This window comes from Prosopis cineraria, unplaced genomic scaffold, assembly GCF_029017545.1.
Source record: "Prosopis cineraria cultivar Desert tree isolate PC_DT_omini unplaced genomic scaffold, ASM2901754v1 PC1, whole genome shotgun sequence".
Taxonomy (NCBI): Eukaryota; Viridiplantae; Streptophyta; class Magnoliopsida; order Fabales; family Fabaceae; genus Prosopis; species Prosopis cineraria.
The window spans coordinates 6,278,015-6,294,341 of record NW_026555332.1 but is presented as its reverse complement, the minus strand read 5'-3'; the positions used below and the strand labels follow the sequence as shown (position 1 = coordinate 6,294,341).

At 31.5% G+C, this 16,327-nt stretch overlaps 1 protein-coding gene across 1 annotated transcript; it reads right to left on the bottom strand.

The window, feature by feature from the left end:
- Positions 1-9,158: 9,158 nt before the first annotated feature.
- On the bottom strand, positions 9,159-14,004 carry LOC129291182 (LEAF RUST 10 DISEASE-RESISTANCE LOCUS RECEPTOR-LIKE PROTEIN KINASE-like 2.7). Its single transcript, XM_054928422.1, has 3 exons — positions 13,218-14,004; positions 10,007-11,188; positions 9,159-9,421 (listed from the first exon to the last, which is right to left on the bottom strand). The coding sequence occupies exons 1-2, from the start codon at positions 13,945-13,947 to the stop codon at positions 10,017-10,019; spliced, it is 1,902 nt and encodes a 633-aa protein (XP_054784397.1). The 5' UTR covers positions 13,948-14,004; the 3' UTR covers positions 9,159-9,421; positions 10,007-10,016.
- Between the last annotated feature and the right edge of the window lie 2,323 nt (positions 14,005-16,327).

The window sequence follows — 16,327 nt, the reverse complement described above, 5'->3', positions numbered from 1 at the left end:
CACCTACAATGAAAAACAAATATATACCAGCGAACTCTGTCTAGTATTTTAGAGTAAAGAAATATTTTTAAACAATATAAATCCTTTCAACAATTCTTGTTCCAATTCAACTTAAATTATGTACAATTAAAATGCAATGAAATAAGGGAGAATTACATCCAGGTCTCATATAAAAAAATTAATTATTATAAGGTCTATTAACAATTGAACTAATATTATTGACAATATAATATATTGTTATTTTTCTTATTTTAGTTGTCAACGGACTTTATAATAATTAATTTTTTATGTGAGACTTTAACGTAATTCTCCCAAGAAATAACTAAATTAAACTAAAAATTCAAATTTAAACATAACAATTTCATTCAAAAACTATTGAAATAACTAAACTAATCTAATACTTCAAATTTAAAATGTATTAACTACCCATGGAGCTCCATAAAATATCCATCCACCATTGCTTCATTTCCTCCAAGTCATCTTTAAGAAATGGCTTAATTAGCTTGAATATGTGAATGTACAAAATCAAAATATTGTGTTAGTGATTCCAGTGGAAGTAAAATAGCACAAATTGTTAAAAAAATAATTTTACCTCTTAGGTAAATGGAGTGATACCTTTCCTAATGACATTGAAACTATGCCACATGACATACAAACTGCATAATTGATATAAGGATAACAATACTTCTCATGTTTATTAGAAATATTTTTTTTTCTAGCAAATTCAATCCACATTATTTTTATATTCCTCACTCGTTCTACTAACATTCATTCAACTACGATCGATTCTATTTTTACCCAACCAATCATCACAAAGTCCATCCAATTAGAAATTCACTATCTTACTTGTGGTTCAATTTGACTCATTTCTAAAAAAATTCAACAAAGTCTCCCACTTAAAAATTAAACATCCTAAAATTACAATAACCATGAGCCAATAGTACTAGCAAGCAATTAAACAAATATTTACCTGCTAAAGTTGGAAAAATATTAAACTTAAGCATGTCCAAGTTCAATTTCTAAAAAAATTTGGCAGAATCTTTGCTTAAAAATTAAATATCCTAAAATTACAACAACTAGAAACCAATAGAAGCAGCAAGCAATAAAATAAATATTTACCTCTTAAAGTTAGAATGTAACACACCAAATTTTTTTTAAAAATAATTTAACTCAACCATAGTTGGGTTACATCCACCCAACACATTTTTATACCAATAATTTTAATATAAAATATTTTATAATTGGTTTCAACTCACACATTATAACATTTCGGATAAATTGTTACCTCCCACATGCCATTAGGCTAAATCACATTTGTCCATCCTTATACTCCCAACAAGTAAACTAAATTATATTTGTCCATCCTTATACTCCCAACAAGTAAAATAAGCAATTTAGTCAATTTTCAATACAAGTCAGTTATTTGGCTTTATAATCATGCCATTTTAACCAATCCAAAGTAAACCAAATATTAAAATTACAGTCATCCAAATTGTACCAAAAATAGAAATAGCTTGAAAGTCATGATTACATTTATATATTCATATAATTGACAATAAACAAAAAAAGTCCTAATATTGGTAATATAACACATTATAAATCATAAATTAAATACCCAAAAGAGACAGTGGATTTATACCACTAAGTCTCTGGGACTCCTCCACGTGTCACTCGTGGCTCTTCTCCTGAAAATTGTTAACCACATAATGAGACTCAAAAGTCCCAGTAACCAAAGCCAATTTATGATAGTGTATACAAACAGTTAAGTGTGTGCTTACTAAGTGAGAATTAAAAATAATATAATTCTAACAAATATAAGAAATATTACAATACACACAAACAACTATCCTTATATCCCTCCATTAACCTCGAGCGGTAGCCCTCACTCGGTGCTAAATTACCCGGTCAAAGGTAGATTAGCCCGAGCCCTTACAAGCCACCTATTGAGCTCCAATAGGGGCGTACCACGTGGCATATAAATACAACAATAATAGCAAGTCTCCCAACACCTCCCACAATAATTAAACAAATTCATAATAATATTGCACAATTATACAATATTACAAAATTCATAATTTTCTCAATAATCACCCAATTAACATGAAGTAACACTAATTACAAATTAAAAGCATGGTTACCTTGTGGCTTTTTCAATAAATTATTCCTTAAAATTTCTCTCTCACCACAATCTTTACCAGTAATACAATCTACAAATAACATATTATTTATAAATATTAGTTTCAATTTTTGAAACTAATAAAATAATTCTAATAATAGAATTAAAAATATAACATAATTTCTAATCTTAATCTTGATACAAATCTATAGTTAATACTATTAAGTAAAATTTTTAACTCCTCTTTTAATTATCAATAAACATTAATAATTTAAAAATCAATTTCTAAACTAATTTCTATTATCAAAATTTTTTTTTTATTTCATAAATTCGTACCTAAAATACCCAAAAATTAAAAATTACGTCTCTAGCTTAGAATCATAATCCTATAGCCATAATAATTTATTTCTCATTCCAAATAATCATCTAAACCTCAATAAATCAACATATATTTTCAGATTTAGTCTAGAATTTGATCCATAAGCCACAAATTTATACTCTAGAATATTTATTATACTACTAACAACCTCAAAAACCATATTCATTCAACATAAATTCATCCCTCTTCCAGATCCTAAATTTTTTACCACTACAAAATCAAAAACCAAAGAGGAAGGATGACTAAAAAAAATTTTTAGAACACTTATTTAGTCTTGAAAAGCTTAAAATCACACCCTAAATATCCTATTAAAAACTCTTACCTTAAAAATTTAGTTATTTTGCACCGGCGACTCACGTTCTCTCTGCCTCAACTCGCACGAAGGAATGAATGAAGAAACGAAGGAACATGTGAGTTTTTATAAAAATTTAGTGGGTCCTACATCTTTTTTTTTATTATTTCTTCTTTCCTCTCTCCCTTTTTTTTATTATAATATATATGTAATGATGGCACGCGGAAACGCTGAAAGTCTTCTTGTTCTTCTCGTTTTGTTTTTTTTTCCATGCCTTTTCTCTTTTTTTTATAATAATAATTTAATAATATTTTTTAATTATTATTTTTTAAATTTTTTTATTTTAATTTATAATTATATTCTAAGTTAGATTTAATAATCATCTCTTACTAATTTTCTTACCTCTAAATATTTTTTTAAAATTTCTATTAATTAAAATTAACTATTAAAATTTAAATTGGGATGTTACATAGAAAATATCAAACTTAAGTATATCCAAACTCAATTTCTAAAAAAAAAAAAATCAACAGATTGTCCCCTTAAAAATTAAACATCCTAAAATTATAATAATCACAAACCAATAGAAGCAACATGCAATTAAACAAATATTTCTTACTAAAGTTAAAAAAGTATCAAACTTAAGTATATTCAAGCTCAATTTCTAAACTAATAAGTAAATACACACTAACTAAGATGTCTATCTTTATTTTTAAAGCCTGCAGCCACATCCATGTTTTAACTTCAAAAGGAAAATAATAAACAGAAGATATGAAGTGCTTAAACTAATTCTCAAACTAAATTCAATGCATGAACTTCTTGCTTACTAATATTATATATTCATTTTATAAATATTATTTAAAGTATTATATTTATTGATTTTAGGTGGAAGTTGAATGCTTACAATTAGATATAATTAAATCAGAGAAAATTTTAAAAAAAAAAACCTGGACGAGAAATGGAGAACTTCAAAGAGGAGATAGAGCTTCATGGAGGTGATAAAGTTGAAGGAGGAGAATATCAAACACCACTGAGCTGTAGGTTTGAGGAGAGAAGAGGAGTCAATCAAAGTTGTGTGGGTAGGGCAGACAAGAGAAATCGATAGAAGAGAAGAGGGGAAGGGACACCATTGTGGAGCTAGGCCTCGCTGTTGTTGAAGATGGTCCCACCACCATTGAAGCTGGGTCATCATCTAGGGTTTCATCGGGGGAGCTGAGACTGAGACAGAGAGTTGAGACAAAGAGACTGAAATGGTAAAGGTGAAACAGACACAGAGACAAGCAAGGCGTGGGCTTCAATTTTTTTTTTTTTAATTTTCAAAACACAAGCCACATTGCCACACCCACCAATAGCGATGTGGCTTGTGTTTTAAAATTAAAAAGAAAAATAGAAAATCCACGTCGAGTGAGAGGCACTCGATATGCATAACAATAGTACTCGATATGCATAACAATAGTCACGTCGCCTATGACATGGGTGACGTGGCCTATTCACAAGCTACAACTATCCTCTGCTAAGTGACATGGCTAGTGGCAAATTCTACAGAAGCCACGTCGCAGAGTATACAAGGACATGGCTTCTGGATACAAAAGCCAAGTCGACCCCTTTCTGGGCAACATAGCTTTTTGATTAATCAATTTTTTAAATTATAATTAATTAGAGAAGCCACATCACCTTGTCTAGAAAACTAAAAAAATAATTAGTTTTTTTAACAACCCGCGTCCTGTTTGGTTAGGGTGACGTGGCTTGTTCCGTTTCTACATCGCATTTTTAATTGGTGATGTAAATTTGTGTAATAAAAATGGTTTTTTGCAGTTGTGTCACGTATGTGCTCTACCCTTGGTATCCACTCTCATTCACAAAAGCATTCGCGTTTCAGATTCATTAATACATTCACAACCAGACTCATTCACTTGGATACACGCATACACCATATTCTGTCTCTCCTCTCCGGTTCATTTCTTTCTCTCTCTAATTTTCCAGCTGCAAATTCTCTCTCTCTCTCTTCGATTTTTGCACTTACATTCATCAAATAGAAAGATTAATCTCACTCTCCTGTACAAAACCTTGCCAAATTTTCCATCATTCTCCCTCCCTACCTTGACCAATTTTACTTTGAATTTTCCAGCCATGGACGTGATTTTCACAAGCTTTTCCGAAGCTTTGAAGATGGCATTTTGTGGCTAGCTAGATATCTTGAGGATACCTAGGAGAAGCAATGGAAAAGAGGCTTGAGTCCAAAGCAACAAGGAGGCTAAGCTCATTGTAATTCCAGCTTTTCTACACCCTTCTTATTACAATTTTATCTAGTCCAATTGTTGGATTGGAATTGTTGTAAGGATTTAATATGAATTGCTGTTCATGTGAGGTGGATTAGACTCATATCTTGTTAATTTTGATGCTGGAATTTCGGTTTATTTACTGGAAATGTCAAATGGCATTGCTTTTATTCCAATGAGCAGCCTTGTGTTGTGTTGAGCCTGGTCAATGTTAAACTTTGTGAAGTCTCTTTGTTTTGACATTTCGCACTTCTAATTAGTATTTAAACTAGGGTTTGTTGATTAATTAGAGAATTTTGGTGGCTGTTCTTGGCATTAGAATAACAATTTACACTTTGGAAGCTTAATGAAATACGCCCAGTTCACAATTTAATGGCAAGAAATCTAGTTGTTAGGTTGTGATTAAGTTTTACTATGTTTAGGAAGTCCTAAATTACCAAAGACCAATGAGAATTTGAGCTAAGCTAATCAATTAATTAGTGACAAGGATTGCCTCACATTAATCTCCTAGGGGTCCACCATTTACATTGAATTCAGCACAATCACACACTCACTTTCTCTCAATTTGAAAAAAATTAAATACTAGTCTAGCATTTTAAAATTCTTGCAATTAAGTAAACAATTCCCAAACATTTTTGTTGTTATCACATTTTAAAGTTCAATTTAACTTCTTTCAAGTCCAACTCATTAGAGATTAAACCAGGTTTTGGGAGGAGGGGGAGGTGATGAGATTTTGAAATTTGAAGAAAGAGAGACCAAGGTATCTTTATTCTAGCCTTAATTTTTGATGTCTTGCCTCTCAATTGTGATGCTCTACGGAGGCGATTTTCCTCCTTTGCAGAGGAATGCATAGGATATATCACTGCAAATCTAGGCTATTAAATTGAATTTAATAATTTAGATTTGACAAATTTTAAAAGTACAGATTTAATTTTAATAATTTAGATTTATATTAAAGAAGTAGAGAGTAACCCCCCCACGATCTATAGCTTTTTTCCCCTACTATTTTAAATGTTGTCATAAACTAGGAAAGAGGCTAGGTTTTTTTTTTTTTTTTTTAAAGCCACGTGGTGCATTTTACCTTTTTTTTTTTTTGTCGAGACAGAACCTTACCTTAAAAGAAAACCCTTGAAGATAATTATATATTTAATATTGTAATTTTTGTCATTTATTAGAAGGGGGCAAAAGTTAGGAAATAAGCTTTGTCCAATCTTAGAGATTTCATGAGATTAAAATAAACTCCTAAAATAGCAATTAATTTAACAAAGCAATGGTTAATATAATGGTCCTAAATTGTTATTTCACCAAAATTTTAAATGAAGAATTATATTTAAAGACCTGATAAAAAAATTTATTCATAGTTACAAATTGACAAAAAATATGTCCATATTTTTATTTTAATAACAAGCTATGTTATATTATTCTTTATTTATCTACGAATAAAATTTTTACAGGTTTTTGAACTCCCTTTGATTCTCATTTCCATACAACTACATCACCTTTAGAGTCACCGTCGTCACTTGACATGAGTTCGGATCCTCTCAGATTCTCATCCCTCAGTGGCGAGAAAATCCTGGCCCTTTGTTTAATGTGATAATGTCCCATATGTTGTCAGATCAACTCATATTAAAATAATTTAATTTTAAAAATAATTTTTTATACTTTATTTCATTACTTTATATATATGTTTTATGATGCTGATTCAAGCTGATTTTTTTTTTTGTCATTTTTTATTTTCAAAACTTATTCAAAAGAATTATTATGCAAATTTTTTTAAATTATATTTTTATTAGATAAATTAGGTCAGAGATTGAATAAATCAGACTGTAAACTCCTACAAGCTTGTTCTACATATTTTTTTAAAACATAAACATAAAGCAAGACATACACTTTGATTTATTTAAATTCTAATTTGATCTATTTAATAAAAATATGTTAAAAATTTATAGAGTAATTTTTTGAACAAGTTTTGAAAATAAAAAATGATTAAAAAAATATAATTCTCATCATAAAAGATATATACAAAGTAGTGAAATAAAGTGTAAAAAATTATTTTAACATAAGATGACACGATAAGATCGAGGTATTAAATATAAAGCAAAGCGCCGGAATTTTCACGCCGGTGAGGGACGCTGAGAAATAAGAATATGAGAGGATCCAATTCCCACTGGACACTGTTATCAAGCAATCTCACTCTCTAACAATTGAAATCAGAGCCCCCATCTTTTCAAATTGGAAAGAGTAAGACAAGTACCAATCTTGAAAATTACAACCAGCAAATGTCTAAGCCAAAGACGAAGCAAAAAACAAAGAAAAAAGGATTGATCCATAACATTCTGTTTATCAGCTCCATCGTTTTAAAAGTTGATTGATGCATTTGATCCCGACCTTCCTAGCAACACCCATGCACCGCCTTGTGCGCCTTCAGGTATAGATTTTTAGCTTCTGCTGCTGAAAGAGCACACCAAATCCGTTTTCTTCCCCCCAAACCCACCTTCATACACTTTGATCTCCGACGAAGCGGGCCATGGTCGATTTTGTATTCCCGAGGTTCCCGTGAAGGACAACGTTGATGTTCTTAAGCTTCGGACTCGGCGAGGCAACGTCATCGCTGCTGCGTATGTCACGCATTACAAGGCGGCAGGTACTATGCTCTACTCCCATGGGAATGCTGCTGATTTGGGTCAGATGTTTGAGCTCTTCGCCGAATTGAGCAGTAGACTTCAGCTCAATGTCATGGCTCATGGGGTATGATATGCTCTTTCTACTTTGCTATTAGCTATTAATTTTTCTAGCTTTATAATTGAGCTAACTATAGATGAACAACTATGTGGTTAGCTTAACATTGTCTGGAACTGTTCTTGGATCATAAATAATTCTGGGAGTTGCATAGATTGGTTAGTAATACTCATAAAAAGCAACGCTTCCTATTTGCTCAATTATTAATTTCCTCTTTCATTAGTGTATTATGATCTTTTTATTCTGGAATGGGCATATGCAGCCGTTAAATAATTCAGCTCGAATTGATTGCTCCCTGTGTTTATAGTACGATTGTCATGTTTTCTTGTGTCCATAATTTTGTCTTTAACAGCTCTGCCAACCAGAGAAGTGCCTCCAAGAACAGGAAGGTTCCTAACATCTCTGGAAAACGATAAATGATGCAAAATACCATTAAAAAAAAAAAATGAACTCATTAGAATCTCTCCTCTCCTCCTCTCCAACCAAACAGGCCCTTAGAGTGAACGGAACACATGCTTCAAAAGTATTTAGAAATATTGTGGAAGTATTATTTGAACTTTTGCATTTTGGATTGAATTCCTTAAGTTTGGAGCCTGTTGGAGCATTGTACTTCTTTCCTCTGGTTATTTTTCCATTGTCCCTGGAGAAACTGTTGTAGGAATTTTTTATTGTCTGACTTCCATTATAGATTTTATATTTTGCTTTAGTAATAGTTTCAGTATCTAGAACTTCTTGTTGACTGGATATAAAAAGATGACAGAATTGATGTGTTAAAATGATTTTTATGTAAAATCTGGATTTTGAAGACAGATTTCTTTATTTCTCTGATGGACTACCAACACTATCTGCTATTAATGCATTTTTGTAAATGGATCTGGAGCTAAATTCCTGCCTGTAACTGAACGAACACCACTTTTTTCTCTGTTGAAACAGCCAACTGAATCTAATACATGTGCAGATATTGATGCTGCATGTAAATGCCTAAAAGACTAATATGGGGTGAAAGATGATCAATTAATATTGTATGGTCAATCTGTTGGCATTGGGCCCACACTTGATCTTGCTTCACCAGTACCAGAATTAAGAGGTGTTGTGTTGCACAGTCCAATTTCGTCTGGGATGAGAGTACTGTATCATGTAAAACGAACTATGTAGGGCCTGTAGGTATATTTATATCCTACAAGCAAATCAAGTTATCTAGTGAGCGAATACTCATTTTTACACGATTCAATTGCAGGTCTATCCTAAATTTCCTATGATCCTATCCCAAGGCCCCTCTAGAGAACACCAGAATAAGCTCCAATTAGATTCCTTATGTTTTATGACAATAACACAATTGAATCAACAAACATAACATTGAAGCAACCAAGGGTAGAAATCATCATCCACTAATGCTGTAATCAAGCTACAGCAACCTGAAATAAAGGTTTAGCTACATAAACTGAACATCATGAACAAAAGACAGAGCCAACCAAACACAAGATGAAAGATATAGAAAGGAAGAGAACTAAAAGGAGAAACTAATAACTGGTGTTGAATTTCTGTCTGTGCTGCCAATTTTCTGCATCCTCAGGAGCCTTAATTCACCTCTATTTGAGCTCCCAAGCCTCCTCTCAAGTCTAGAATGAGTGAAATGAAAAAAAAAAAGAAAACCCTTGAATTATATGAAAGAACCCTCAGAAGTAGTGTTTTAACAAAGCTGTTTGTTTCTGGTCGGTGTTGGTGCTATAGCACCACGAGTCTGGTGCTACAGAATCAGAGTATGATTTTCCTGTAATTGAGCTGCAGGCTGCAGCGCCACAACGCTGGTGCTATGGCACCATAAGGCACTTCTTAATTTCATTTATTTCTACTTCCTTCCATAACAACAAATGAAGTTATCACATGAAAACTAATGAAAAAATAATATTGGCTTGCTTTAAGCACATTTTTTACTCAATTCTCTCCATATTTATCAGTAATCAATAATTCATAAGAATATCAATTGACGAGCTCAATTGTAAACAAAATGAATCAAAATATTTCCAAAATGTAATGATGACTCTCCAAATAACTCTTAACAATATATCAGATATATAGGGTGATCCAAAACATGAGTTAAGAACTTAATATGAGTCAGAACAAATTAGTTAGAACATGGACAACACACATGTAAGATATGTATGTAATGATATGGAGGGGTATAGAAATTTCATCATACATACCTTGGAAGCATCATCCACTTGGCACGGAATTTGAATCAAGTGTAATGCTGGAAGAGACATCTGAAAAATGAAGGGGTGGCCTTGGAGGAGAATAGAGAGAAGGTTTTGGTGGGAATGACAATGATTCACTGGATCCTTCTAACATCTCAACCACTTTACTCATTGATGGCCTGTCTATTGGATTTGTCTGAATACACCATAAACCAACCAAAGTCAGCTTTCTTACCACTTCATTTTCCTCTTTTGAGATGGACATATCTGTTGCAACAACATTGGATTGCTCAAGTTCTTTATAGATCCAATTGGGAAAGTATATATCACTGGTATGTGACGCTTGATTATCAAAATTCTTTCTTCCTCCAATCATTTCAAGGACTAACATGCCATAGCTATAAACATCAGATTTGTATGATACTCTACCATATGTGCGACTGAAAACTTCTGGTGCAATGTATCCTGCAGTTCCTCTCATACCTAATATTGATACAATACTTTCCTTTTTATGGCATGTTTTTGCAAGCCCAAAATCAGATATTTTTGGACAAAAATCTTCATCTAACAAAATATTTTGTGGCTTGATGTCGAGATGTAGGATTCTTGTATTACATCCTTGATGCAAGTACTCTAAACCTTGAGCAATACCGATTGCGATTCGGTATAATCTCATCCATTCACAATCGCAAATTGGATTCAAGGAATATTCTCCTTTATAGATGAACTTGTCCAATGAGCCATTGGGCATGAATTCATATATCAATGCTCTTTTGTTCTTCTCATAACAAAATCCCAACAAAGAAACTATATTCACATGTGATGTTTTACTAATACTTGCAACTTCATTTATGAATTCTTCTCCGGTGCTCTTAGTCTCGCTTAGTACTTTTACTGCCACAAGACGACCTTCAGGCATGGTCGCTTTGTAGACAATTCCATAACCTCCCTGACCTATTTTCGTTGTGAATGACTTTGTGATTCTTTTCACTTCTGAATAAGTGTATTTTTTCGGTGCCAAAGTGCCATAATTTTCCATGAATGTCTCAACATGGTGATCATGGTATGTTCTGACATTTTTTCTTAATCTTCCATGACGATAACAGATTATCACAATCAAGACTATCACTATCCCAACACCACCGGCAGATGCAATTGCAATAACAATCTGATCTCCATTCGAAGATGATCCTGCAGTAATATTTTTGGTGAGTGAAGTAAATATGTTATAAATGATTAAGTCGTTCATGTAAAAGCTTTTGTAAGTAGATTTTTAATAGAATAAAACGAGAGAATCGCTTAACATATGCTTTCATGAGCCAAGTGTTTGCATTGGGAAGGAGAATTTTTGATGGCTTTGTTATGAGCACAAGTATAAAAAGAGAGCTCATCTCAAATAGATCAATTGGTTATGAGGGAAAGTCCCTCACACTTATGAACCCTATTTCTTTTGTGAATTTTCTGATGTGAGACTTATAACAATGTCCTTTTGTTCAAGAGATGAAGTCTCCTTGTGAATAGCTCTATCTATATCATTGATCTCTCAATGAAAATACCATTGTTATAAGTACAAGTTTAAAAGAAAACTGATCCCAAACGACTTGCTAGGGTTGAGGGAGAGTTTCTCATGCTTATAAACCCCAGTTTTTTCTTTTCTTTTCTTTTCTTTTCTTTTTTTCTTTAAGCTGAGGTTCAACATGGGACTCATAATAGGCTCTTGCCTCTTGGTCTAAGTTTAGATTGTGATGTAGTTTGAGTCAGATTGCAAATTTGGTGACTTTCATTAACAAAAGTGATAAATATCAAGATTTGAAGTGTTAGGTAATTGTTGTAGATATTGTTCGGTTGAGAAAGAAACTCCTATTCAGGTTTTGTATTAATTGTACTCAAGGCTTGTATTTTATATCAAATAGCTTATGTTATTTTGGGTGGACTCACCTTGAAATTATAAGTGCACCTTGAGGGTATGGTAAATTTTGTCCTCCCAGTCTTTATTATAAAGCTCCTTTAACAATCTCATCAGAATCAAGGAAAGATAGTTAAGACATTAAGTCATAATTTTGTTTGAAAAAATGGATAAACTTCATGAGTAATGTTAGCAAAACGCAATTAATACCTCACCAAGTAACGACCTAAGCATTCTTCTAAAAGGTACTATACAATAAGTGCAAAAGAATACTGTTGAATTTGATGGAGGATGGAAGGAGGCAAATAAATAATAGTATAATATTAGACAGTACAACAAGCAAGTTATGCTAGTCAACCGAGTCAAGTAAAATAAAATTTTTTATCATAATTGATTAAGTGCTCGTTTGAATTTTAATTGGGTATAATAGATTATGAAAATAATTGATTAAGTGGTAGATTTTAATCATAATTGATTATGTTATGACGCAATCTGTTTGGATACTATTTTTTAAAATTAATTTTGATAGAATTGAAGATGTTTGGATAATTTAATCAGAATTAATTTTAGCTATATAAATTACTATAAAGGACATTGCTTTTCAAAATTAAATTATTAATATATTCGTATCTAATATTATTAAATTTTTTAAATTTTATTTAAGAAGTAAAATATATTATTTAAATTATATATCTGATTAATTAGAAAAATTTAAATTATATTAATATTAATAATTTAATTTACATGAATAAATAACTCGATAGATCTTAATTCAAATAAATTTAATAAAAGAGAAATATTTAATTTTTAAATACCAAACATCAATTTTTTGAAGATATAAAGTTTGAATTTTATTAAGAAAAAAAGAAGAGAAGAGAGGAGAAGAGAGTTTGATTTTACTTTTATTAAATTATGTGTTTTCTTTATAATTTTTTTTTGAACATTTCTTTATAATTTTTCCCAACACTTTTTGACAAGCAGACGCTCTGATTCTCATCTTCGAAGAAAAATCAATTTTTGGCCCAAAAATTGATTAATCAAAATGTTTGGTGTTTAGATAATTTTGTGAAGAATCAATTTTTTAGGTTTTTTTACCTAAAAAATTGATTCTAAACCGTATCCAAACACACTAAATTAATAGGTTGAATGAGTGGAACCCACTGTATCAACCCATTTTAGCGGTTCGATCGGTATCGAGTGATCCATCTGATCATTAGCCATTGAGTAGTCCTAAAATAATTGTAGTTCACGATCAACTATTCGCTGATATATCAGTATGACTAAATCATCTTCAAAGACAATTGACGTCCATACCTGCATAACACGTTCCTTGACGCCCATTGCTGCAAAAACAATTGAACTTATTATTAATATACCCGCAGTGCCCCCCAGAGTTGACGCAGTTGCTGCACTCTTCCTTGTTAACACTCCATCCTATCTCAAAACCATCTTTTATTGCGTCTTCAATTTCCTTTTCATCGGAAAATATCAAATTAACATTGGCACTCGTTATAGGAACAACAACGACCTTGCAAATTCCTGTCAGATCAATACTGTAAGTAGATAAGCTCCCGTAGTACACCTTTTGCTTCGAACACTCTGCCTTAGATGAAGTGGTGAATTGACCCGCTGAATTGAAACTCTTGAGGCAATCATATAGCAAGGCAATGTCTTGAAACCCATCGGCAAGCTTGAAAGAGGTGTTATCAAAGCTAGTGTTTAAGTACTGATTTGGACATAGAGTTTGCCAGTAATCATCCCTAGCCACAGTGAGACTCTTATCACTCAAGTTGAACTTGAGAATCCGATAAGTGACAGCGTTGAAGATCAGCTTTGGAGTATTGTCTTGGCAAGCAAGTTGGAAACCAGGCTGACCACAGTATTCTGCTCTGTTTTCTCCCCAGAATGGATATCCAACGTTGTTGACGGTTCCACAGCTGAACCGGCTACTGCAGTTTGTGGATCTATCATCGGCTCTAATGGTTACGATGAAAATTAGGAGAAGAAGGAAGAAGAGGGAACATGGGGCAAGAGAAGGATTCATTTGGTCGAGGAATGAAGTATGGACACTGGAGGAGGGGTTTGAGAGTAATGAAAAGAAGCTGAACGGTGGGTGAAATACGTGGGCCCGAAAGACGCGTCTCGCATGGTAGTTATGATTTGGAAAACAGGGCCATTGAAAATTTCATCGCTTTGGAATTTCTGGGAAATTTGATCAAAATGACCAGCTTATGTACAGTCTGTATTAAAAATTATAAAAAATTAATCGTTTAGTCATGATAGTTTTCATTCACTTGTAATGATCAGTTCCTAAATTTTTGCTCCATGCACCTGACAGGCTCAGTCTCTAATTTTGATTCATTGACAATTCAATCATTAAATTTTAATTCATTACAACACAAATTTATAATTTTAGCAATTATTTAAAACATAGTTTCTTCTGTCTTTTATTATATAGCACTTTCAATCATTTTACATATTTTAAAAAATTTTTCTTTTAATATCATAAAAAAGTGAGAGGTATTTTTATTTTTATTATTTATTTTCAATAACAATATAATTACATTAAATACCTTCACACTAATCCAAAAAGGGTAAAATTAAAAAAAAGTGAATTAATTATTACAAGGTATCCTATATTTTAAATAAAAAATTATTTTTAGAAAAGTATCTTATAAATAGGATTGAAGGGAGTATATCTTTAAGTTTTAACAAATAATTTTACTCCATATAATTTTATAATTAAAATTATAAGGACTAAGTTATACCAAGTTAGGGATTGAGTAACAATCGAATTAAATTATAATGATCAAGTTATAACAAGTTAAAAATTCAGAGACTAACTTGTAATTGAATTAAAATTATATAAACCTAATGATTAATCATTCGTTTTAAAAAAAATAATTGTCTATACATAATAGAGTCATATAATTTTTAGGAGGGGTTTGAAAAAATAGGAGATTTTGGCATAAAGAGTTTCTAAACCCTGCCCTTATAAACCTTGCAAAAACAAGCTTAGGCTAGCCCTTAAACTTTTATAATTTTTTTATGTAACTTTATCTATATAATTTACTTAAAATTTTGAATTACTATATGAGAATAATATAATTTGTTAAATATTTATTTTAGGTGATGATGGGATTGCTGACATAGCACTTGAAGAGTCTAATGTTTTATTTTGAAATGAAGATTGATAATAATAAAAATTAAAAAAAATACTTGCATTTTAAATATTTAATTAAGACACTTTATAATTCACAATTTTTTTTTGAAATATAAGCATTCATATATTAATAACGTAAAAAGAAAAAAAGCACAAAAGGACAAACCACTTTAGAGAGTGGGTCCAACATCTGAAAAGTCACACATATTAGGAAACAAGTAAGAAAAATTAAAAGAAATTGATGAAAATGTGCGAGCAAGTTGCCGGCATCTGCTAGCATAGTGTCGTTGACCCAACACGGATCAATCTCCAGAAGACTGATGAAAGGCTTGGGGATTTTTCTCGTTGAAGATGATCCCCACATGACGAGGCCCTAGATTCTGAGCTGAAAGATAATTATGAAGCCAGAAAAGGGCGTCACGGACCCAAATAAGCCTGCTTGGAAATTGAGACGATGAGATCGTTTCCAAAGGTAAAGGAAATTTCCCAAAATTTAATTCTGCCCCTTGTCCTTTTTCTAACCCAAATCTTCCATTTTTGCATTGCAGACATATTATATTATTTACATACATTTTAAGATGATATTCTTGTATCATTACATACTTAAAAACTTAATTCTTGCATACTCAGATATTTTTAAGTCTTTAAAATTAATTAGGGTTCACTCTTAATCTAAAAGTATTTTGATCATTTTGACAATTTTTAGGCATTTGTAGGACATTAACTTAGTTTCTGTCTTTTGTCTTCCTAAGATTAATATAATAAGTTTGAGATTCAAATTCATTTTAAGTTGCAAAAAGATATTAAAAAATATAAGTAATAGAATATTCTAAGACAAAGACAATATACTAAGTTGTCATGTTTTATAATTTAAGAACTTGAAAATGGTATTGTATGTTATAATTGACTTTAAATTTTGATTTAAAATTTTGCATAGATACTTTAATCATTTTTGTGTGTATAATTGTAGATGAAGCAAAGATTTAAATGAAGATTAAATGGTCAAAGAAAAAAAACCCTAGAGTGACACATATGTAAGAGTTAATTCAAAAAGCTTTTAGTGACTCTAAATATTGAGGCTTTCAACTAAGTAGCTCTTAATCACTCTTTGATCATCTTTTTAATAGTGTTTAGTGAGTTATGATCAAGGATATGAGCCTCCATGTATTAGATTATATTCGGGCACCTTTTTTTTGACATGGGGGCTTCATCAGCAATTTCCTGTCCAGTTTGAAGATAGTATCCAAGTATAGATTCAAGC